At 43.2% G+C, this 26,411-nt stretch overlaps 1 protein-coding gene across 1 annotated transcript; it reads left to right on the forward strand.

Moving 5' to 3' along the window:
• Nucleotides 1–945: 945 nt before the first annotated feature.
• rce1a (Ras converting CAAX endopeptidase 1a) lies at nt 946–23,653 on the forward strand. The gene is made up of 8 exons (XM_034224850.1): nt 946–1,402; nt 7,061–7,163; nt 7,291–7,374; nt 8,642–8,720; nt 9,722–9,889; nt 19,005–19,076; nt 19,431–19,493; nt 20,917–23,653. The coding sequence occupies exons 1-8, from the start codon at nt 1,233–1,235 to the stop codon at nt 21,144–21,146; spliced, it is 969 nt and encodes a 322-aa protein (XP_034080741.1). The 5' UTR covers nt 946–1,232; the 3' UTR covers nt 21,147–23,653.
• Nucleotides 23,654–26,411: the final 2,758 nt, after the last annotated feature.

A 26,411-nucleotide genomic window follows, 5' to 3' on the forward strand; every position in this document is an offset into this window, starting at 1 on the left:
AAATTCAAGGTGTTTTTAAAAAAAAAATGTAATTAATTTTTTTATTTTATTTATATATATATATAGCACCAAATTGCAACTTATCTATATCTACTGTCACTTTTCACATGTGCTCTTTTATTAAATAAACTAAACGCTTTCATTTGAAGTTGTGAGTTTAGTGTTTTTGACCCTAAGAAACACTGATGCATTAATCAATAATCCACAGCTCCTCTCTCTGCTCCAGAGGATTTAAAAAATATATATCCCAATGCCACCATTTTTTGAGTATAGTTTTTTTATTAAAAAATTAAACCCACAATAAATATAAATATTCCAACTTCTGTTTGAATGTAATCATAAAGATCTTCTAAATACACCATTCAACAAAATAAAATAAAAATGTTTTAAGTGTTATTTACAGAACATGAAATGTAGATGTCAGGGTTGGGGACAGCTATACATCCCAATAGAAAGTACCCTATAAATGATGTTTTTGTATATATTAAGCTTATCACTATATAATTGAATGCCTTATGTTTAAATAGACCATGACATATTCTTAGTAAATATCTATGTCTGAATACTTAATTGTTTTGTTAAATAGTTTTTCTTGTTGTGGGACCACACTTTGCATCAATTCGGTAGAATGCCCCATATGTGTGTCCGCATCTGTAGCCTGTTATTGTGTCATTATACCGCACTGTGAATGAATCAAAGTAAATATAGAAGTGGTCATGAACACATCTGTCCATCAGACAGGCTGCTGTGCCTCCTGTCATCATTAATGGACGTCTCTTTAAAATGACCGCTCAGAGGAGAGGAGTTCTGATTTCTCTAACCGCCTGCTGCTTCCCCTCCTCTCTCCTCGGTTCCCCTCCTTGGCTCCTCTACTCGCATCTCCTGTGGTCGGGACTAAGGCACGAGGTTAGGAGTCAAAAATAGGAGTCGAGGATAGGAATTAGAGAAATGAGAAAGGCCCCGGGTGGCAGCAGCAATAAAGAATGCTAGCTGCCCTAACCTCAAAGAAGAAGAAAAGGTAGCGACATGTGATGACGTCGTTAGAGCGCGCCGAAGAAGCTATCAGTCCGGTTAGCGACGTTAGCTCCATGGCTGTATTATGGTTAGCTCCCCTGTGAAATGAGACTATTGATAAGTTCGCGCTTCTTGTTGGGTGTTTTCTCGTCTTAGATGGTCCACCAACCAGCCCGGTGCCGAGTAGTAGTTTGCTCCAGTCTCAACCGGCAGTCGTTATGGCAGCGGAGGGGGATCTACCAGCAGACCTTCTGACAGAGGAGGTGAAACACAGCAGCGGGGACTTCGTTCCCCCGGACGGGCTGTGCTGGGTGTCCGTGCTGTCCTGTCTGCTGCTGGCGTGCTCCTATGTGGGCAGTCTGTACGTGTGGAGGAGTGATCTGCCCAGGTGAGCCCCACACTGCGGAGGGATAACTAATAGGGTTTAATGACTCTTTTCTACCTGGTTGGCTCGTGCTCTGTCCACTCTGTCATAGTTACCGTTGCATAAGGCCAGCAGGAGAAAGTAACTAAGTACATTTACACAAGTACTGTACTGTACTTCTTTTTGTATGTTTTTTTTAAACTAAATTAGTAGGGATTTTTAAACACTACATTCAACATTTCAACATGACACATCATTTAACTTCCTCCAATGTATACAATAATACATAATAATAATAATAATAAAACAAATTAACATAGGCTACATACAGATATATATGAAAAAAATACATGAATTTAAAGAACAACAAAGTTGATGAAGAATGGTTGTCATCAAATATTATTGCATCCCCACTCTTTTTTTATTCAAGTACTGTGCTTGAGTACATTTTTGAGATACTTGTACTTTACTTGAGTATTATAATTGTATGCTATTTTATACTTCTACTCCACTACATTTTGGAAACAAATATTGTACTTTTTACTCCACTACATTTATTTTTAAAGATGAGTTACCAGTTACTTCAGGTTCATATTATTAATACAAAAATTAAATACATTATGATGTACTATTATTAATGGAAGTACCTGGCAGTATAACAAGTTATTAAAGTGATGTTATCCTTATCCAGCTGCAAAATGAACACAATGCATCACTAATTATAAACCAGTAATATAATATTTATTATTCAAAGATGGCCACTTTGGATGAGGAGAACTTTTGGTTGTGGTACATTTTACTGCTATTACCTTTGTACTTTTACTTAAAGGTGGGGTACGTCATTCGCTTCAGATACACTTGTTATATTCCATGGAATGCTCTTAACATCCCGATAGCAATGAATATCTTAAGTGCTTTGACAATAAACACATAAACACATGTCATCTGTGGAAGCTGTAGCGCTGTAAAAAGCACGACCAATCATCTGAGCCGGCTAAAGTAACTGGATGGCCTACCTGCCTGTCAGCCTTCCATCTGTGCACAAACTTATCTCGTGCCCTCATTGGTCATGTGCGCGTTCGTGTGTGTTGGAGGAGGGGCTCTGTGAGGAAGTCTGAAGGAAGTGGCAGATCTTTTGCGGTTGTGTATTTTCAAATTCTAGCGCACTCGAGCTGGTTTCTCCATTCTTACCTACCCCACCTTTAAGTATAATTTTTAATGCAGGACACTGTGGTATTATAACTTTTACTTAAGTATACAATCTAAGTGCTTCTTTCAAAACTGCCGAAGGCTCAAGGGGATTTTGCAACACTATGTTCCAAAAATCTCAGCTGATATTCATGTTTTCTCTTAGCATGTGGTCTTCATACTGTATTTGACAGCCTCTATGTGGACTTTATGATGCACTGAACATTCCTCATTGTGGCTCAACCATAACTGAACAAACCTGTGAGGGGGCCCAAAGCAAACTCCTCGAGGCCCCTACTCATACATTCTGCCCTGTGTGTATTTTGTGTATGTAATTTCCCATAGAGCACAGACTATGTCTCAATGTTTATCCAGAGATCCACAAGTTAACCTTTGCTACTTTGCTGAAATAACACTACATTAGCTAAAGGGTCAAAGTAGTAAGCACAACTGTATGTACACTAAAGGAGTACAGTAAATAGGGTGCATTTAAAGGGGACCTATCATGCAAAATGCACCTTTGTAGTTTGTACGTCTTTTATACATGAATATGTGTCCCCGGTGTGTCAGGGAACTCACCAAGTGTCAGAAAACACAACCCTCTCTCTTTTCCTCCATACCCAAATCTCTAAAAACGGGGCTGCAACGGATCTGATACAGACTGATACAGATTTGAAAATAGTCTGACGTCAGTGACGAGGAGCCCCGCCTATATGGGCAACTCTCTACCTATCATGATGAATTGGAAATGGGGGACCCTGATGTAAACAAGACGAAAGTCTTTCTCTGGTCTGCATCCCCTTAACAATTGTATGTTTTGAGCTGTACTGTACTGTACCCAATATACAAGCTGTTAATAAACTTTTCAATCAATCAATCAATCAGGGGAATGAGAGGTTGTGTGGCATGGTAACAGCATGGTAACAGCAAGGTAACAGCATGGTAACATGACGCTCGTGCCACGCCCCCCTCCTTTGCAGGGGGGCGTGGTCAGCTGCAGCTCATTTGCCACAGAATCAGCCCTTGTGAAGACAGGGCTGGAATAGAGCGAAATGAGGCATGCCTAAAGGCCGCTACACACCAACCTGAGACCAAAGAACTCGTACCGAAGGCGTCCTGACTTTTACGTCGCCTGCGTCGGCTACGACGCCTGCCTACGAACACACCGCAAAGACTTCAGTCGACCAGTGGCAATAACTGTCCTTCCCAGCAGGCAGCGGAAGTGTGTATTCGTCAATCAAAAGAGGCAACAGCCAATCAGAGTGATTTCTGTGGCCGACTTTCTTTGGCCGATTCAACATGTTGAATCGGCCGCGGGAGGTGTGAAAATGTGCCGTAAAGCAACGACGGTGCGGGACACTCCAACCTGAGTAGGGCGCCGCGAATGCCCGACTGCCTCTGACGGCCTCTGACTCCCAAAATCGGGTAGGTGTGTCCGGGCCTTAAGATGCATGATCTGTTTGGTATTTTGAAAACAAAACTTCACAGACATGTTTTATATAGGTATGGCCCTATTATTCAAATATAGCATGATAGGTCCACTTTAAGATAAGATGGACCTGTCTGGATCCCTGTAGGGAAATGCAGGTGTCATAGCAGAAACAAGACAGAAACACAGCTAGTACACATGGGAATATACACAATAAGTATTCAAAAAAAAATTAAGAAGAATAAACCCGTAGTTACAGTATGAATAGAAGTATCACAAATAACATGAGTTAAACTCTGATCAGGTGAATGTACATATACAGATATGTGAAAAGGTTATATATATATATATATATATATATATATATATATATATAATCAGTCTTTCCCCTAGGATGGAGTCATTCAGCGGTGCTAAAGCACGTGGGCCCAGCACAATGTGTCTCTAAACACTCAGAGTCCCTAACCTCACCTGAGCTGTTTACCTCTCAGTCTGACAGCAGAGGACTCTCCCTCCACCTTGTTGTTGAAACATCTCTGTATGTCTTTTAGAGTAGCTAGCTAACCAGATGCTAACAACAAAAATACAAGTAATCGGTGCTCTTTCACACTCACACACACACACACACACACACACACACACACACACACACACACACACACACACACACACACACGAGCTTGAATGACACACATAAGGCGCGTTTCCACTGCAGGCCTCGCTCGGCCTCGCTCGGTTTGGTTAGGCCTTATTAGGCCCGGCTCACTTTAATGCTGTGCTTCCATTACGGAGCGTCCACACTACAGCTTAAAAAAAAGCTTGGAGCTGGGCGTGTCTGAAGCTTGGGGATTTTATTCGAGCAACGCGACCAACAACCAATCACATGAATCTCCCGCCCCCGACATACAAAGCAAAAAACCCCTGGGATTTTATGCGAGCAATATATATATATATATATATATATATAAACTCCCCAAACAGGCGAAAAGCTACCAGTTTCACCCACTGTCTCTGCCACCTCCCTCCATGCCTGGTTCCTCCGGTTTGTATCCCGGTAGGTGAAGAGGGTCTGGTCATACAAAACCGGGTGATTTGCTACGGCGATAATTAGTTTCTCCTCCATCTTTTTTTGAAATATAGAAATGAACGGCGGGATATCTCTCCCAGCTTAGACGCGGTTTGATTGGCTACGGCTTGAGCTGTCAAATTTTCAGAAACGGGATTTGATTGGCTGGCGCTACTCCGGCGTCTCCGGCGGAGACGGACCGCTATGCTACCCACAATTCAGTTCGGCGAAAAGCGAGGCAACGTCACCTCACCCCATTCAAAGTGAATGGGCAGACGCATTGGAAACTGTTTTTGAAGCTGTCGACGCTGTAGTGTGGACGCAGCGTTACAGTTTAGGAACTGAGGTAGTTACTATAGTAACGCAGTGTAGGCGGAGCCATGACGTCATCTTCAATGAGAGCCCCAGAAAAACAACACAGACAGCCGTTAGCTCTTAGCACTCAGAGCTCACAGCTCCTCATATCTGTTCAGAAACTAGACAAAAGTTAAACAAGTACAAACCACAGACTGCCTGTGTCATGGCGAATACAGTCGCTGGTTTATTTATGTCTGTAGGCCGTTGTTGTGAGTGTGGACGGTCGGAGCATATATAACGTTAGCTTAGCCAAGCTCCATTTAGAAAACACGCATTTTAAAAGGGTGTTTCGCCTGCCGTCTGTCTGCAGACTTGTCAAAGCATTAATTCATGGTTTTTACTAACCGGTATCAGTATGTTGTTACTTCGGCATCATTTTGAAACGTGTATTACAATTAAATCACGGTCAAATATGTTCATCTTGTTGTAGTTGTAGCCCCCTTGCCAGCAATTCTCTCTCTAGTTTAGCATACTCAGCCCGACTCAGCCTGGTTGTTCCTGGTCCTAGAACCACGATTTTATGGGGCCAGAAAAACTGTGAATTAGGACCCGCTAGCCGGTACTAGGCCAAGTGGAAACGCAACCAAAAACGGGCCCCGCACGGCTCGGCACGCTTAAAGTGCAGTGGAAACGCGCCATTAGACCAATCGAGGGCTTTGATTTATGACCACCGGTATGGAAGTGGCCATGTCGGCAGGCCACATCATGTAGACAGCCAGTCACCCTGTGTGAGGAAAACCCACATTTGCGCAGCGTTGCGTTCACAATACATAATTTAAAAAAAATCCTCAGCCCAGCAGGCCACTTAGCAAGCAGGCCATCGGGAAACCTCCCGGTCCTCCCCATGGCCTGCCTGTTAAGTGGCCTGCTGGTCTGCCTAGTACATACAGTGGCAATGTCTCAAGATTTAGCAAAATACACCTTTTTGAACATACAGTAACACAAATACTACAGTACAAATCCACATAACAAACAATCAAAAAGGGTCGGCACTTATTATTATTTAAAAAAAATTAAAAAAACGTATCATTATTTATAAAAAAAACAAAACACATTTTTCGGCGCCGCCGCTATTTGTATATAGGAGAAACACTGCATATATTTATATTAATTGAAATGACAAAGGTCATTATAGTTTCTCTTAGGACATTGGTAAGCAGAGATAGTAACCCCTCTTTATCCCACACATCATCACCTGGCTGTCTCAACTCTTTTGTATAATACACAATCGTTTATTTTCTTTAAAACCATTGAAATATTAGTGAACCTAGGATGTGATTGTCAGAAATCACATTCAAAATAAGTCCACAATACTAGCTAATAATACCAAGTTAAACTTTTATATATACTTTAGCCATAACAAATAGTTTGCAGTTCATTCATTTTGTAATGTACAATGAATAGACAGCAGGCATGAAGGATGTATGAACTTCATTCAGCGTTGGTAGTTTTGTTTAATGATATATATGTTTATTTTAGATTTTTAGGATTGAACTTTTAATTATATTTTGGATGTCTTTTAGAAGATTAATCCAATATATAAACGTGTGTAAACAAAAATCACCATTTGGTGTTACTACAGTGTCTCCGTCCTGTGTGCTGAATCAGATCATGTGACGTGTGATCTTGTTCCTGTTCTCAGGGATCACCCCGCTGTGATAAAGAGACGCTTCACCAGCGTGCTCATCGTCTCCGGCCTGTCTCCTCTCTTTGTGTGGACTTGGAGACAGCTCACAGGAGTCAGGGTGAGTGTCCCACCATAACATCGCAATGAAATACTGTATGTGTTGTCGTGTTGCTGTCAGACACATTAGCTGTTGAATTATCATTGATTTCTTCTGCTTTGACTCTTCTGAATGTGTTGTGTGTCAGACCGGCCCAGCGCTGCTCTCGCTGATGGGGATCCGCTTCGAAGGCCTCATTCCTGCCATCATTCTCCCTCTGATGCTCACCATGGTAAGAAGCAGAACTCAACTGGATAGTGGTTTGACGTTGCTCGAGTTCTAAGCATGTGCCTGGGTCTTCAGAGGGTCCCTGTGCCCCAGAAGCTGAGCGTAAGAGGCTGTGTCCCTGTGGCTGCTAGGACTTCTATTTCACATTTTTACTATCATGTTTGTTTATATACATATTTATTTATTAATATGGTGCAACTGAAAACACAAAACCTATCAATCAATCAAGCACAAATATTTTATGGATAACAGTATGGGGGTTATTCCCTATCTTTATTCAAGAGCGTGGTCTTTACATTTGAGAGCATACTTTATTGATTTCACGTTCAGAATATGTATGTATTTCCCTCAAACCCTGTCCTCGCACTCAAATAGTGCCTGCTTGCGCTTAGATCTGCTCTGCTTCTGCTCAAACTGTAGCTTGCACTCAGATATATTGCTGCTTACAGATTTCCTGTGTTCCAGCTTAAAACCTTCTCCTCGCACTCAGGCTGTTTCTGTGCGCTCGTGAAATGTCTGCTCTCAGATTTATTCTGTGCGCGCTCGGATCTTTTGTGAAACAACCCTATCAAAATCCCTCAACCAATAGGAGGCCAGGTGTGGATGCGTTTGCTTTACTTATTAGAGCGTCCCGTAAGGACGGTTACTCTTTGGTTTATAAACTACCGCCCTCCACGGCTTTATAACATAACATTTACTTCACTTGTTTAATTTATATATATATATATATCAGCACCTTATAATAGCTACATTAATAGTAGCCTGTGCTGGTGCAGAACAACAGTCTGGAGTATCGCTATCCAACATGGAGCAAAGTCATATCGTTTTATTTGCCATAGCCTACTTTTTACGCTGGCAAGGGTTTCGTGAATCAACCACGTCAGGTCTTGCTCATTGACAGCTGCAGGAACTAACATGGCTATTAATGTTAGCTTAAACCAAGATGGTAATATTTCAAATGGCTCTTAAATACACGCAATATAGTAATCGTAATTTATGCTTCTGTGAGTTTCATTTTCCCTTCATCCATGTCCTGTTTAAGTTTAATCAGTGTGGCTAAATAAAAGACTCACATTAATAATTAGGGATGCTCCAGTCGATCGGCCGATATTCACGATATGCCACGATCGGTGCTCTCTATAAAGGCCTACCCTAATAATCGCTGGGGGAAATTCCACAAAAATCATCAGGAAATCGGGTTCCGGTAAAAAAAAAAAAAAAAAAATTCCCCCTCCTAAATCAGACCGGTGTGTGCATGTGTCCGGCTGCAGGTGCTGTTCCTGGGCCCGCTCATGCAGCTGGCGATGGACTGTCCCTGGAGCTTCATGGACGGGTTCCGGGTGGCCATAGGTGAGACGTGATTCCTTTGCTTTTCACTTCCAACAATGCTGGATTACCTTTACAAAAAAATTGAAATAGACTTTCAAAATGTTTACCTTTTTAACATTTTAGAAATCTTTAAGTTTACAGATGCAACAAACTTGATTTATTTATCAAATGTATTGTTGTGGCTCCAGACATATTATACTTGGTGACAAACGGGCAAAATGTCTCTTTTGATAGTAAAGGTTGCTGACCCCTGGCCTCGGCTCAGAGCGGTCCTGATAGCTTTTATAACTATTGGCAAGATGTCTAAAACTAACAAGATGGAAACAATCAGCACCACCTTCCCACTCTGTGGATAAAGGACATATCATCATTTATATTTAGAGCTTAAAAAATCAGTTACACATTGTGAACATTTAGAAATATCTTTCTATGGCTATGCAAAGAGAAATAAAACGTTCTAATCAAATCAAACTTTATTTATATAGCACTTCATACACAAAGGTAACTCAAAGTGCTTCACAATCCAAGCACAAAGACAATTTACAAAAGAAAGGTAACACAGCTTTGTGATTCAAAAGAACACTTAATACAATATATATTATTATATATTCAGGACTGAATAAAACAAGACTTAAATAATAGAGTAAATAAATACAAATTATAAAAAGGAATACAATTAGAATGAAATACAGAAAGACTTTTCCATATATCCCAGAATAGGACCGCATTTTATATTTATTTATCTAGTGTACTCACTTATTTACTATTTATTTGATTCTGACCTGAAGGGGAGAGGTTATTATGTTTTCCGTATGGTACGTTGTATGACACGGTCACCCACAACCGTGTGGGTTGACAACAATGACAGCACTTTGTCATTGTTGTCAGTTTTCAAATAAATAAATAACCCTTAGCTGCAGGACAGGACTTTATTTAAGTGTACAATATGACAGTGTTCTATAATGAAGTGCTCCTCCTCCTCAGAGGTGATAACCCCCCCCCCTGTGTCCCCCCCCCTGCAGACCCCTGGTTCTGGTCGATGTGTTTCAGTGACATGCGCTGGCTGAGGAACCAGGTGGTGGCCCCCCTCACAGAGGAGCTGGTGTTCAGGGCCTGCATGCTGCCCATGCTGGTGCCCTGCGCCGGGCCCCTCACCGCCATCTTCACCTGCCCCCTGTTCTTCGGAGTGGGTGAGTCCTGCCAGTCTGAGAGAAGCTAGGAGGGAGTGAAGTGCACTGATTATGATACTGACTGATGAACTGACGCTGTGGTGGAGAGAAAAGGAATGTCCAGTGGCGAAAAATATAAATATTCTTATTAATTCCAACAGTTAATGCAAAAATGAACCCTTTCAAACAAACCATTTCCTATATGAATTTGTTTAATAAAACTAAATACAGAACCAAGCTTGTCACACGCTGCTAACAAAGCAAGGTCTAAATACTGTATCGCTTCAATCTGCCGCTAGGCTGCAGAACCTCCTTTATGCTGCAGGAGCAACACACTCAAATTCATTAAATAATACACACCACACAATCTAAGGCTGTAAATGCTGTATATTTAATCAAAAAGTATGCATAAATACAAACTCAGGAAGTGGCTCCAACAACTGTGCTTGAGTGAATGGCTGGAAGTGAAATGTACATGTATTCTCCTCCATTAGAATCAGGTGTATTGCCAAGTAGGTTAACACAGAGGAATATGCCTTGGTGTATTTGGTGCATACATAAAGACAATTACAATTCTAAGAAAAAACTACCAAAAATCTATTGTAAAAAACAATTTAAAAAAGCTATTAAACATTTTTAATATAGATAAATATTTACATGAAATATAGATATACCAAAAACTATGAACAGTAATATGTGCAGAATTGTTGGTTTAAAAGAGGTGGCTTTGGGAGGATATCCTTGCTGTACAGTTTAGATCTACAGATGTGTTTTCCCCCAGAAATTCCAAGACTTCTTTTACTTTGATATACTACTTTATGAAAATGTATCAAAATACTGAAACTACTTTGACTTTATTTAAAAACTTACTGCAACAAATGAAAAAATCATGGGCATCTAAAGAAGGTCTGTGGACAGTCTTGAATAATAAATAGCATAAACTCCACCGCTGTGCTCCCTTTAAGGTGCTGTCAGACAGGTGCGGTTACTTTGATGGTTAAAAATACTTTCAAATAGAAGCAGGGGTGCTGAGATCTAAAGAATACAAATACTTGAGTTTAGCTGAATAGCCGTGTGACGAAGGTAACTTCGTCACTATGGACTGACGGCTTCGGGCCGGGTAATCTTGCACATGTGGGTTTGCACAGGACAAATGTCACTCAGCACTTTAGTGAACAGTTTGCACTTTATTAGCGGGATTTGCACAGTACAGTTAAACATTGCCTATTTGCACATTTTATACTATTTATTGATGTAGTGTGTATTAAATGATTCAACCGTATTAAATTGTGATGTCGTCTGGCAGACGCTGGTCGGGCTCTCGGCTCCACCTGGAAAGAAAGGGGAGTTCAGTGTTTCCCACAGAATTTGATTCTATTTGTGGGGGCACCGCACAAAAAAAGAAAAGCCAAAGGCCCCTTAACCTATTCGGGTGGCCCACGCATCCACCCCCCCTCAAATAAGATAATACATGCGAGTTAATGGCTACTGTAGACAACGTTCTTGTTGCTCTGTGTTGCGTTGTTAATGAGTGAAACACACCGGAGTTGAGGATCTGTGGGGTTTATTCTCCCAAAAATATAATTTACAATTTAGGCATTTAGCAAACGCCTTATTCCAAAGCGACTTACAATGACATTCTCCCCTGGAGTAACCGAGGGCTAAGTGGTGTTCCAGGCAGGATTTGAACTTGCAACCTTCCGATCATCAGCCCACCTCACTATCCATTAGACTACCACCAAAAAAAAAAAAAGAATAAAAAAAAAAAAAAGAATAATAATAAAAAACATTTTTATGAGATCCATTTGTGGCGGACCATATTTAATTGTGGCGGCCCGCCACAAATAACTCAATGTATGGGAAACACTGGGCAAGAGCGCCAAAAGTGTTGGTTTGTGTAGATTGACAGCAGTTGAGATTATGTGCAAAGGATATGTTTAGCGTGTAAAGGTCATGATATAAGGTGCATTAATGGTACAAGTTACTCCTATAACAGTCAACATCATAACACTCACCTCCGCCTGCTCTCTCGTCTCCGGTCCCAAGGTCCGTCATCGTAAAGGGTCCCCGGGGAAACAGCGGATCCTTTTTATCGTTCCGGATGGGGTTAAAGGAGCAGGTTGGAGGCAGGGGTGATTTGTTATCATGTACATTTGGCTTGTTAGTTTATAACGGTTTTTCTTTTCATACAGTAATTAAATATAATGTAAGTAAAGGATGTTTGTCATTCTCCACTAAATGTTTATTGTGAATAACTACGGTCCTTATCTGAGCTGACCATCTCTGCACATGCCACCCCTTTTGGATGGTACGGTCCAATGGGTGGGGCTATAAAGGGTGGCATGTTGGGCTCATTTGAGGGAGAATAGTGTGGGAGACAGTCATTGGGGGATATTGATGTGGTCAACCATGTAGGAAAGATGAATAAATACCCACACTGGGTTGTATCAAGATGTTCTGCCTCTGTCTCCCGTCGGGCCGCTCACTTGTCAGCCTCACAAGTGGTGTCAGAAGTGGGATTTACCAAGTAAACCGTTGGAAATGCCGAGAGGGAAAAAAAACGACCAAATGGAGGTGCCCGATGACGAGGTGGCTAGGCATGGAGTTGACCAGGAGGCCACGGCTGGTGAACCAAGGGACAGGTTTGAGGAACTGTCTGAGATGATGAAAGCACTCATGCAGTCTCAGAAGCAGCAGGAGACGAACTGGCAAAGGCTTCAAGCCCGGGTATCTGAGATGAGAGCGGGGCCGCCAACAGAGCAAGGCAGTGATGAGGAGCGGCCCAGAAGAAGAGGGGACTTCGGTGATGATCTGGAGCAGACGTCTTCATCCAGGCGAAGGTCGCCAAGACGTCAGAGAGAACAACCGCTTCACCGCGAGCCAAAGTTGTGGCCACTGGGGCCAGATGACGACATTGAACAGTTCCTCACCACCTTTGAACGCATGGCCCAGGTCTGTCGTTGGGACCAAGAAGAGTGGGCTGTCCGATTGGTTCCCCTGCTGACTGGTAAAGCACGCAGTGCGTACGTGCTAATGGACATTAGAGACTCTGAGGACTACGAGCAAGTCAAAGCAGCAATCCTGGCCAAATACGAGATCACCGCTGACACCTATAGACGGAGGTTTCATGCCCTCGACATCCAACAGGACGAGACCCCACATGAGCTGTACGTCCGACTGAAGGACCTCTTCTGCAAGTGGGTTAGGTTTGAGACGTCCAGCATCAAAAACATTTGTGAGATACTCATCCTTGAACAGTTCCTCCGCATGGTAAACCCAGAGATGGAAGTTTGGATCCGGGAGGAAGCGTCCCGCCTCGCTGAAGTATTTCATTCAGCAAGGAAAGAAAGCAAAAGCTTTGCGAACTGCCAGAACCGATACCCGTCGGGCAAAAGTAATGCTTATGGGGGTGAAAAGGGTAGTGGTTACACCTATGGTAGCAATAGCAGCGGAAAGCAAACCACGCCAAGTCGAATGACCTATGCTAAGAGGCAAGTTCAGCCAGAAATAAGGTGCTACCATTGTAATGAGTTTGGCCACACACAACCCACATGCCCAGTGGCTAGGCAGAGTAAGCCCTCTCTTCTTTGCACTGTTCCCAGACCCACCAGGCAACCAGTAGTTAGGCAGGAAAAAGCACGTATAGTTCCGGTACTCATCAATGGTCAGCGTGAGGAAGCACTGGTGGATAGTGGCAGTTTCCGGACAGTTGTGAGGTCAAGTCTTGTTGGCAAGGATCAGTGGGCCCCTGATAAAGCTACCATCAGTTGCATCCACAGAGATGAAAAGCCTTACCCCACCGCCGAGGTCTTTTTGACTGTCGGGGGGCAGACTTTCCTTCTTCCTGTGGCACTAGCATCCAAGCTGCCTTATTCAGTCATTTTAGGCCTGGATGTTCCAACGTTGCTAGATCTTGTGCAAGAACAGCCATCACCAAGTGCCCGATCAGTTCCTCCACGAGTCATTCCCTTAGATCCCCAGAGTGTAGAAGTGCCCGGGAAGCCCGATCCCTTCGATGGGGAGTTCAAGATAAACTCAGACACCCAGATTAGGATGTGTAATGTCGCTACAAGGGCGCAGACGGCAAAGGCGACCCTTGGTGAGTTACCATTTTATAATTGTGATCTAAAGGCAGGCACAAACAAGCAGCGCCTGTCCAAAGCGCAGAAACGCAGGGACACATTTTTGGCTGCCCCTAAGGAAAGCATTGAGCTCCCTGTACCTAGTCACCCGCCAGACATTCAGATTCCCCCCGATGTAGGTGAGCTGCAGAGAAAGGACCCTTCCCTTACACAGTGGTTTGAGAAAGTGTCAGAGGTTGATGGTGTAAAAACAGCAGATGCAGGATTTAAGGAGGATGCTACTTACCTCATTAAACAGGGTATTATGTACCGTCGTCAGGGTGAGATTGAAGCATTAGCTTTACCTCAGTTACTCAGAAACACGGTAATGAAACTCGGCCTCTCAGTTCCTTGGGCAGGGCACATGGCATTTAATAAAACACTGCGTGGAGTGGGTCGTCGTTTTGCCTGGCCAGGCCTGTACACCCAGCTGTCCCAGTTTTGCCAGGCCTGTGAGACCTGCCAGATTACATCTAGGCAAAGGGTAGCTAAAGCCCTGTTACAGCCCTTGCCCCTCATTGAAACCCCGTTTGAAAGAATAGGTATGGATGTAGTTGGGCCTTTAGAGAGAAGTGCATCGGGTAACCGCTACATACTGGTAATTTGTGACTATGCTACCCGCTACCCCGAAGTGTTTCCCTTGAGATCTGTTAAAGCCAGGTATGTGGCAAATTGCCTACTACAGTTGTTCTCTAGGGTAGGCATAGCCAGAGAGATACTTACTGACTGCGGCACAAACTTCCTCTCCAAGTTACTGAAGCAGGTGTATCAGCTGCTAGGAGTAAAGGGCATTAAGACCACCCCTTATCATCCCCAAACGGACGGGCTTGTCGAGCGATACAACCAGACTTTGAAGAGCATGCTGCGCAAGTTTGTTTCAGAGACGGGTTCCGACTGGGACCAGTGGTTGCCATACCTCCTCTTCGCCTACCGGGAGGTGCCACAATCCTCAACCGGGTTCTCACCTTTTGAACTGTTGTATGGACGTGAGGTGAGAGGTCCCCTGGATCTGCTTAAAGACCACTGGGAGAATCCGAAGCCTGCTGGTGAAAACATTGTATCCTACGTGGTCAAGATGAGGGAGCGGTTGGAGAAAATGGCAGCCCTGGCCAAGGGGAACCTGATGAATGTCCAAAAGACTCAGAAAACCTGGTATGACCAGAAGGCCAGAGAAAGAGTGTTTCAACCTGGTCAGAAGGTGCTGTTGCTGTTACCTTCCAGTGAGAGAAAGCTGCTGGCTAGATGGCAGGGCCCATATGAGGTCACCAGACAGGTCGGAACAGTCAACTATGAAATCCATATGCTGGACAGAACCAAGAAGCATCAGACGTTTCATATCAACCTGTTAAAAGGATTCCAAGATCCACCAGACACCGTGTCGCAACACTTTTTCATACAGCCAGTGGAGGAAGAGGAGGTGGAGGAGCAGTTTTTCCCCACGGACCTACCTGAACCAGGTCTATTGGATGTAACACATCTCCCATCGGTCCAGCAAGAGGAAATCAACGAGCTATTGGATCCAGAGCTTTTCACAGAGCAGCCTGGTTTCACCAATCTGGTCCAGCACAACATCTACCTCAAGGAGACTGCTCCCAGCCGAAAGAAAAGCTACCGTATCCCTGAGCGGTTGGAGCGGTTGGTGCTCCCTGAAGAAGGAGATAAAGCTGATGTTAGAGCTGGGGATCATCGAAGTGTCAACCAGTGAGTGGTGCAGTCCAGTGGTGCTTGTACCAAAGAAAGATGGCTCCTTACGATTTTGCATTGACTTCAGAAATCTTAACAGCATCTCAAAGTTTGACCCATACCCCATGCCAAGAATCGACGAGAGAGGGTGGGACGAGCAAAGTTCATCACCACATTGGACCTCACCAAGGGGTACTGGCAGGTGGCACTGGCACCTGAGGCCAAGCTGCTGACGGCCTTTACTACCCCGTTTGGACTGTTCCAGTTCCGGGTAATGCCCTTTGGACTGCATGGTGCCCCTGCGACCTTCCAGAGGCTCATGGACCAAGTACTGCGGGAGTTTGCAACATTTTCCGCAGCTTACTTGGACGATGTTGTGATCTTCAGCCAAACATGGCAAGAACACAGGGATCACCTACAACAAGTCCTCCATGCGATCCAAGCTGCTGGACTGACCATCAACCCCCGTAAATGCGCCTTTGCCAAGGAAGAGGCGGAGTACCTGGGCTACGTCATTCGGGGAGGTGTCATCCGCCCACAGCTGAGTAAGATCGAAGCGATTATCTCCTACACCGTGCCAACCACAAAGAAGAAGGTAAAGTCCTTCTTGGGGTTAGTCAATTAGTATCGGAAGTTCATCCCTCAGCTGTCAGAAAGAGCAGTTGTGTTGACCAACCTCACCAAGGCCTCGGTGCCAGCCAAAGTCCGCTGGAACGAGGACTGTGACAGAGCTTTCAAGGACCTGAAGCAAGCCATTACCACTGAGTCAGTCCTTCACTCACCAGACTTTAATCAGCTATTCACCGTTCAGACAGATGCCTCAGGGGTAGGCCTTGGAGCGGTATTGCTGCAGGAAGTGGATGGGGAGCTGAAACCGGTGGTTTTCCTCAGTCGGAAGCTGTTGGACAGGGAGACAAGGTACTCGACCATTGAAAAGGAGTGCCTGGTGATGAAGTGGGCCATCGACTCCCTGAGGTACTACCTTCTCAGACGGCAGTTCAAACTGGAGACAGACCATCGTGCACTTCAATGGCTTCACAAGATGAAGGACGCAAACATGCGTATCGCGGGGTGGTACCTTGCCTTGCAGCCGTATAACTTTACGGTCAGGTACCGGCTGGGGAAGTCAAACCTGATAGCTGACTGGTTGTCCCGAAGCCAAAACGGTCAGGACACTGTGCTTCCTGGGGAGAGGGGGAAGGAAATGTGACGAAGGTAACTTCGTCACTATGGACTGACGGCTTCGGGCCGGGTAATCTTGCACATGTGGGTTTGCACAGGACAAATGTCACTCAGCACTTTGGTGAACAGTTTGCACTTTATTAGCGGGATTTGCACAGTACAGTTAAACATTGCCTATTTGCACATGTTATACTATTTATTGATGTAGTGTGTATTAAATGATTCAACCGTATTAAATTGTGATGTCGTCTGGCAGACGCTGGTCGGGCTCTCGGCTCCACCTGGAAAGAAAGGGGAGTTATAGCGAGAGCGCCAAAAGTGTTGGTTTGTGTAGATTGACAGCGGTTGAGATTATGTGCAAAGGATATGTTTAGCGTGTAAAGGTCATGATATAAGATGCATTAATGGTACAAGTTACTCCTATAACAGTCAACATCATAACACTCACCTCCGCCTGCTCTCCCGTCTCCGGTCCCAAGGTCCGTCATCGTAAAGGGTCCCCGGGGAAACAGCGGATCCTTTTTATCGTTCCGGATGGGGTTAAAGGAGCAGGTTGGAGGCAGGGGTGATTTGTTATCATGTACATTTGGCTTGTTAGTTTATAACGGTTTTTCTTTTCATACAGTAATTAAATATAATGTAAGTAAAGGATGTTTGTCATTCTCCACTAAATGTTTATTGTGAATAACTACGGTCCTTATCTGAGCTGACCATCTCTGCACATGCCACCCCTTTTGGATGGTACGGTCCAATGGGTGGGGCTATAAAGGCTGGCATGTTGGGCTCATTTGAGGGAGAATAGTGTGGGAGACAGTCATTGGGGGATATTGATGTGGTCAACCATGTACAAAAGATGAATAAATACCCACACCGGGTTGTATCAAGACGTTCTGCCTCTGTCTCCTTACTTGGTCGGGCCGCTCACTTGTCAGCCTCACAAGCCACTTTCACACCAAGTACTTTGCCGTACTTAGTTCCCAGAACTTAGTTCCCCCATTGAACTAAAGAGCCGATCGTGTTCACACCGGAATAAGTCCCTGAGGGAGGATTAGTCAAATGAAGCCGCTGACGTCACTTCTTCTTCTGCTTTGGGTTTACTGGCAGGCCGCAAACCACTTCACGGCGTATACTGCCACCCGAAGTCCCCGGCCGGAAGTCCCCGGAGTTGGGGAAGGCTTCAGTAGAAGCTGCTGAAGCCTTCCGAGTAAATCGCCAGAACACCGACACCTCCTCTTCTCCACCGCTCCCATGTTTTATTTTGTGTTGCCATAAGTTAGTCTCTGCATTTCTGCGCTGGGCGAATGCTAATGCTAATAGTGCTAATGCGAGGATAATAAAATGGCGGCTTCACAACACTTTTCAGAGTTCTCCACTCTCAGGAGAGTTCCGGTGCAATTTGGGGGGGGGGGGGGGGGGCTGGACACAGGCCGTGGGGGGACACCCGAGACCGGGCAATGTCCCCGGTAGTTACCGGGTGAAATAGCCGAAAAATAAAAATAAAAATAGGCACTCGTGAGGCGGGCAGAGTCCCCTGTCAACTCCCGTTACATTCCTCCATGGTGTCATTTGAGCGAAAAACTTTTACGAGAACCAGGCTGGGGGGGTCAAAAGGGCTTGACCAAGGCCGACACAAAGTGCACGGTGGGCGGACTCATCACCTCCGTGATGAGTCTCCATTGTGATTTGAAAACTTCCATCAAACGAGTCCTTCGGTGGGCGGGAAAAAAAAACGCATCAGAATCGTCACTTCCTGTACTGACAGTGGAGGTGTCCTGAGAGTGGAGGTCTGCAGGCAGGCTCCAATGGAGTTTTACGGGGCGTGGTTTGCAATCCGCCCAGCCAATCGAAATTGGGACTTTTTTCTCCCCAGGAAAGTCCCACCTCTCTAGCAGGCATTAAACATGGGGGTAAAAGTTCTCAGAATTAAGTACTCTTTTTGGTGTGAACGCAAAATTCCATGCACTAACGGAACTAAATGGGAAAAGTACTCCGGTGTGAACGCGCCTATTGTGATGTTGTGTCTTTATTTGTTTTGACGTATAGTTTTGAATCCAATAAGGACATGAACGCAGCAGATTCATGGCTGATACAAACCCAACCATTTGATGCTCATGTTGCTGCTTTCCTATATCCTTACGGTCTTTCCTCAGCTCACTTCCACCATGTGATCGAGCTGCTGAGGTTCAGACAGGGGACGCTGTCCGGGATCTTCCTCTCTGCAGGTGGGCTCTAGGGTTTAATCACTGGTGGACTGTATTACTGTATAGTACATTTACATCTATGTTACTTTAATACTGTACATGGGTCAGTTATTAAACTAGCTGCACCTTTACCAGCTGTGATGAACACATTAATGCATGAATAATAATAACCCAGTCATTTAATGTATACGATTCTGAAAGAAGACATTACGTACAATAAGTACTTAAATATATTTTGATACTTGTACTTTGACACTCTAGTGATTCTCCTTTTACTTAAGTACTATGTCTTACTTCTTCCACCTATGCTGTAATGTCCTGTCAGAGTGTATGATACTATGACTGATGCTGACCCATGCTTCTGTTCCTCTGCAGTGTTCCAGTTCTCCTACACAGCCGTGTTCGGGGCCTACACCGCCTTCATCTTCATCAGAACAGGTCAGGAGCCTTCACATCCTTTCCTAAGATTTATCCTTTATTTATACCTTACTGGCTTTATAACACTTTTGGACGGCAATACAGATCTTCATATTTTACTTTTTCACACCCAGGCCTGTGGATTACCAAGTCACTTGTTAATACAAGGGAAGATAATATTCTGCAAAAGCATGAAGACCGTTTTGGGACATGGCATTGAGTATCGATCAACATTTGTTTCAAATTAGTTTTAAAAAATATATTTTAGGTATATTGAGTTGATGGTACTTTTATAAGCAGACAATCATAAGTGCTCTGCATTATGAAATGTAAATAATAGATACAAATAAAAAAATGGTCTCCAGTAGTAGTCCAAAGCCATGGTTACAGTTAGTCTGAATGAAAAGGTTACTGATCATTTGTATATTCATAACTCCTACTGTGATCATTTATCAAGAAAACACATTCCTAGCATGCCTCCACGTGAAACAAGGACCTATACAACTACAAGAAGAATTCAACTTATTAAACATGTTTAGTAGATGATGTAAAATGATCTTTTTACAAACTCCATGTCTCATTTGCCTATTCGCAAGCTTACTTAACACCTTAATATTGACATGGAAACAAATAGAGCCTTCTCGTTTTTATAAATAGACATGGGTCATTGAAAGTTATTTTAATTAAACATTCTTTGCCAGGATAGAACCTTCCCTTTTAAAAAGAATTGTTCTGTGAGAGGTCTCCATGTATCAAACGGTGCCGTGTTGGGTCCTTGAACTAGAGGGATTTGGCCCGGGAAGGTCCTTGAAGAGTCCTTGAATCTGAGGATACTCACATGGAATAGTGGCATGATTTTATGACACTGTTTTTGCTACTGTTAAGGCTTTTTTACTTGGATCATACTTTGAAATATGTGTGAGAGTTTTGCAGTTGGCCTCTATTTACTTGAATTCTTCCAGTGTGTTTTTGTATTCTCGGCTCACTGTGGATGAATGGTGGGAGTAATTAATATACAAATATGAATTGTGAAGTATTCCTTTAAACTAATTCTAAATTGATTAATGAAATGAATTCCCTGTGTGGACACTTGGTGCAGAACCGGACATTTGGGATTTCCTGGTTTTATGCATGAATTTGTCCTAAAATGTGATCTGGTCTTCATTTAAGTCACAATGACAGACACACACAATGTGCTAACGCTAAAACTTAATTAGCTTTTGTTGAAGTCTAGGGGTTTCTAACCTTCTTTGAAATTCAGTATGGACAAGAGCAAACCATACTTTGTGTGCTATTAGTAAGAACAGATGGTGTTTGTTGATTAATGTAACGTAGGTGAAGGTCAGACCATATTTTAGAACACATTATTCCAAAGTGTTCACTTACTTCCCCCCCCGCTTCAGGAAGTGAATCTCCACATTGATATTTCCTCTTCCTGTTGCAGGTCACCTGATTGGCCCGGTGCTCTGCCACTCCTTCTGTAACTACATGGGTTTCCCCGCCATCAGCACGGCGATGGAGCACCCTCACCGCCTCACCGTTCTCTCCTCCTACCTGATGGGGGTGCTCCTCTTCTTCCTCTTCCTCTTCCCCTTCACTGACCCCGCCTACTACGGCCTGCCCACCCCCGTGTGCACCCTCACCTCCTCCCCGAGCTCCCTCTGCCTCTCCTGATCCCTGCCCCCCCCCCCCAACTTTGTTGCTGAGTTACAGTTCAGGTGAGATTGAGGGTTAAGTTGCCATGGAGAGTCTGGAAATATGTGGTCTATGGCCTCCTGATATGTCGGTGCATATTAATTAAATATGAGTCAGCTGAAGCTCTTCTGAGAAGGGGGGGTTCATGTGTGTTACTGTAGTCTCTGTCCCTGATCTTAATGTAGCGCTAACACTGAAGGACACTTCCCCCTCAGATCCTCTCGTACTGATGGATCTCCTCTGTTTGTGACGATCATAATATTCCATTTTGAATATTAATCTTCCACTCGTAGTCCGTTTGCCAGCTCGTAGAATCCCAGTGAAACCAGAAATGATGAGTACCCCAAACTTCTATCTTAAAATGTATAGTAGGGGTCTCCAGTACATACAACTGCAGGATGATAACTTGCCAATATGTGTACTCTGTGGACTGATTTTGATATATTTTGGGACAATTTCTGGTTGAAACTGCCATTTTTGATCCTGAAAATGATCCAAGCCATTGTTCACTATTGTCCACATAGGCTATAATGCTAATGAATGCTAATGAATGCAACTTGTGCTAATTGTGCAAATATCCCAACATATGCAGGTTAGCATCCGTCAGTTTGTGGTGGACAACACTGACAACTAGCTTATCAGCCTCAGCCGTCTTTTGAAAGGATAATTCTTGTTTATTACAACGTGGTCTTATTTTCACAATCCATTTCCATCACTTATAAATTGACCAAGTTAATGCAGAGATTTAGAAACAAAGGTGCATAACAGCGAAGGGCAGGTGTATAGAACATTCCTAGGGAACAGTAAAACATGTAAAGGGGAAAGTTGAGGTATATCCATATTTACTTGTTTGAGCTGAGGCTTGCTAGTTCTCACTTTTTAAAATCTCAGTTGGGACAGTGATGAACCTTGATCCGTGTCTCAAATAATGCCGTGTTGGGTCCTTGAATGTGAGAGAATTAGGATGGGAACCGTAAAATGATCACCCATAATCAATCCACTTCCTGGGTAACCTTTGAGCTACTGGACTTCTGCTAGGTTTCTGTATACATGAGGGCTGCAGCTGCTGAGTCTTTGAAACATTCAGTATGCTATTGAAGGATTCCTGCCATCCTGTTATTCATTATGGACGCACATCTAAACTGCTGGAAAAAAGCATTCTATGTATCCAGATATTCTTCTGGTTTGTTCCTGAGCCATCAGATAATCTGACTGTTCGTGGTTCAAATAGATACATGATGGCAAAGACGATGAAAGTAAGACCTTGGTTGTAGAGTTCTGCTGCCCGTTGAGTTTTGAAAAGGTTTAGGGTTTTTAGACGCGTTTGGATCATTTGGGTGCCTAAGGTTTAGGTTTTAAATTGGGCAGTACTAGTTGGGTTTAGTTGAATCTGAAAGATTGGGCTTGTTTAGCCCGTACAGAACTATTATCAAGGTTTGATAAACCTGAATTATCCTTAATTCTTTGAGCATCTCTTGAGCGAGACTTGGATATATCCTTTTTTTTTTCGAGTCACAGCCCTTACAAAATCGTTGTTGCTGCACTGCATTGTGGTCCAAAGAGGCTCATAGACATGTTGGATCCTCTCCTGGTTGGGTTCCTCTCTGAATGATTGTCAAACAGCTGTAGCTGCACTGGAGTTCAGGAATGTAGAAGATCACCGTTAGTTGTTTTAATTGTACACACTCGTTCTTCTTAACCGTGTCATTTCTTTCCTGTCCAGCCTCTCTACAGCGGCTCTCTGCTGCTGTAGAGAGGCTGGATGGGTCAGTGTTTGCTATAAATGTTATTTATATGCATGTTTCAGTGCTGGTAGTTGTTGTTCTGTTGGTGAAGGGGGGGTGATGGGTTCACTGTCCATGTTGACTGAAACATACTCTGTGTGAGCCACAAACACAAGACTACCAGGAAGTTGTACTTATGTCCTCTGGGAGGTGAGACATTCCTCAAGTAGAGTTTGCTTTTGCCTTGTTGAGTTCAACTCTTTAATGCCGTTTTCTTTGGCTCCTGAAACCTGTCAGTCAAACTCTGTGGCAGATGTAACACCCAGAAGGACTTTTCCATATGAATCATAAAGCCGTTAAACTCCCTGTACTGTAGCAGATTGTTAGAAAGTGGACATGTTTGAAAACACTTTAGATAGTTGTGTTCTATCACATCAAAATAACAATGCAATGGAACAGAAACAGTTTAAACAATGATGTTCTTTAAATGCTAGTTCTTAGATCTGTCTGGCCAGAACGTTTTGAAAATGTAAAATGCGTTACCCAGCAAACTAGCTGCTTTTTGGTGTACAGTACATACACTTTATTCCCATCCTTGGTCGCACAAACCAACACAAATTCAACTTTCTCTTGTTCAGTCAAATCCAAAAAAACAGACAACCTTTATTTGTGTGTGTGTGTGTGTGTGTGTGTGTGTGTGTGTGTGTGTGTGTGTGTGTGTGTGTGTGTGTGTGTGTGTGTGTGTGTGTGTGTGTGTGTGTGTGTGTGTGTGTGTGTGTGTGTGTGTGTGTGTGTGTGTGTGTGTGTGTGTGTGTGTGTGTGTGTGTGTGTGTGTGTGTGTGTGTGTGTGTGTGTGTGTGTGTGTGTGTGTGTGTGTGTGTGTGTGTGTGTGTGTGTGTGTGTGTGTGTGTGTGTGTGTGTGTGTGTGTGTGTGTGTGTGTGTGTGTGTGTGTGTGTGTGTGTGTGTGTGTGTCCTCTCACAGAGTGTGTTTCAGTCTGAAAGCTGGAGGTTGTTACAACTCGTCAAACCCCAGCTTTTATTTGAAAGGATCTGTACTTGTAGGTCCATTCGCCTGAATGTCTCGTTTTCATTTGATTATTGTTCTTTCTGTTCTGGACGGCTTGCCCATCAGAGCTTACATCTTTAAATGTGAGACACTGCATGCTGCTTGTTCACAATACAAAGCTAGAAAGGTTCTTTTGTTCACACATCCACAAAGAGTTACAACTGAGTCCATTAGAGCAGCAACAGGTTTATATAAGGAAACCATTTCATGGCAGCTCTTTCCAGTTGCCAAGAAACACAGCAATGCCCTTCCGTGGGCAGTGAGACAGAATATTTCTAGCTAGAAATATGAATGTAAAAAAAAACAGGATTTAAAACATAAAAAATTGGCTTTCCAAATGTAATTTAGGAAAGACGTTTTATTTGAACACTTGCAAAGACATGCAACATTGAAATATAACTTTTGTTCAAAACTCCGTTTAATTTCAGTTTGCATCGTGCCGCTCTGCATCACCAAATCATAATGTGTCCCTAAATGCCATTTAAAAACAGCTAGGGGTAAGAAGCTGATCCAACAGACAAACTTATTTGACTTGTTTATGACCACCATTTGATTTCTAACAGTTGTATTTGCTAGTCTTCTGACACGTCTTGTAATATTCCCATTCCTGAGAGGGGTGTAAAGTGCACTGGCTTTTTTCTTTCAAACCTTATTGAATTGATCCTTTCAGAGAGACTACAAGCCAGCCAGTGTCCAAGCAGCTGTGGAATAACTGTAAACCTGGAGCTGCAGCAATAGATCCTATATGTGGGGAATGTTTCTAGATAAAGCAGTGGATTATCTCGACTGAACATGGCCATCAAATATTTTTGAATAACTTGAGTTTGACCTCACCTACCTGAAGAGACCAGCAGAGGGCGACAGAGCGCTGTTACCTCGCTGAAGTCTCCTTCCTGTTTATCAGCCTGCATGACATCAGCCATTACTCACTGCGAAACCAATCCACTCTTAACTTATTTGAACTCCAACACAATTACAGCCCAATAGAGGAGACTGATGGGGAGAGGAGACCCCTGCGGTGATGCTACATCCTGTTAGTGTCTTCTGCCCCCCCCATCGCGTGTTTCATTACTCCACTATGGATATGTATGTCCATACCATGCTTTACAAGTAAGCTTTAAACAATAGACTATACAACCCTTATTGATCAACTGGAGGAGCTCCAGTCATTGATGAGAGGTTTTGTGACTAAACTACGGTTGTCATTTACTGGTTTTTCTATTAATCCCAGAACCCCATTGCATGGCTACGGAAGACGATGAGTGCCAAATGAGACAATTTTAGGACGTGACGTAAGGTAAAAAAAACCATTTTGAGTCAGACTTAAATCTCGCAATTCTGAGATTCTGATTAAAGTCAGAACTCACATTTTTTTTAAACTTGACATCATATCCCAGTTAAATGTTCTCATGTGGCGCTCATCCTCCACCATACATGTCGATAAGTCACATGAATCTAGGTATATTTTAATTAGTGTTTTTCTAATTTAGGGTCGGGTTGTGGGTCAAATGCAATTGGACTTTACAAAGATATGTATCTAACCTTTGTAATGCCACTATTTGTAGATCTAATTATGGCATTTTTCTAATTTTGTCTATTCTTTGAGATCATTTAGTCGATTCTAGTGAAATTGATTTCAGATTTTGGCCTGTGGTAATGTTTTGCTTTCTGCCTTTCATTCTCGTTTGAATGGATATTCCTGCAGTGTTTCTGTGAGTGAAGCGATGTGCTTACTCTGTCACTGTTTTCTTATTTTGTATTGCAGCAGCCACTAGTAGGCACGAAATTCGAACATATTTCAAATACAACACAGTGTTTTTTAATTAAGTAAGAAATACTTTGACCACATGCCACACTTAAGGCATGACTGTTATTACTCTTTGCAACACAATTTTCTAAAGGGAAACAATCACTTCATGCAGAAGAAAAGACTCATACCTCCAATACTGCTGAACATAATGACACATTGTAGATTCATACATTTTATAGAGGAAATAACATGTTAGCTATTTAGTGTCAAGAGCCATATTAGAAGCACATTCTTTGCTGTTAAAAAAGGCAGTCTAACTAATTTATATTTAGTTTCCTTTAAAAGAGAAACAGGTCATGTTGTCCCTTTTTCATTTGGTTTCTAACCCAATCTAAGCTCATGCATTGTTTTCTCCACACAGCCCGGAAACTCTCCGCATATGATTTGCAGTCTGAATGTTTGTTCCGTCTGATCTGTAGTCTCCTGTCCCTCAGACACTTGTTCTGCCTTTACTGCTCCAATAACAAACAACAATACATGTTTTCTCTTCAAACCTGTCCTCGATCAACAACAACACGGATCAGTGTGTGCTGTTTCAGATGAACCTGTGTTAATATGCAGAGAGCCGCTCCGACAGACAGTCTATTTTTGCTAAGCTTTAGCAGCTCCGTTATTTTAATAAACAACACCCGGAATATTTCAA

This window comes from Gymnodraco acuticeps, unplaced genomic scaffold (assembly GCF_902827175.1).
Source record: "Gymnodraco acuticeps unplaced genomic scaffold, fGymAcu1.1, whole genome shotgun sequence".
Taxonomy (NCBI): domain Eukaryota; kingdom Metazoa; phylum Chordata; class Actinopteri; order Perciformes; family Bathydraconidae; genus Gymnodraco; species Gymnodraco acuticeps.

Coding starts and splice junctions, on each gene's coding strand:
- rce1a (XM_034224850.1), top strand. CDS start 1,233: ATGGCAGCGGAGGGGGATCTACCAGCAGACCTTCTGACAGAGGAGGTG. Junction 19,077..19,430: donor CGGGATCTTCCTCTCTGCAG/GTGGGCTCTAGG, acceptor GTTCCTCTGCAG/TGTTCCAGTTCTCCTACACA. Junction 19,494..20,916: donor CTTCATCTTCATCAGAACAG/GTCAGGAGCCTT, acceptor TTCCTGTTGCAG/GTCACCTGATTGGCCCGGTG.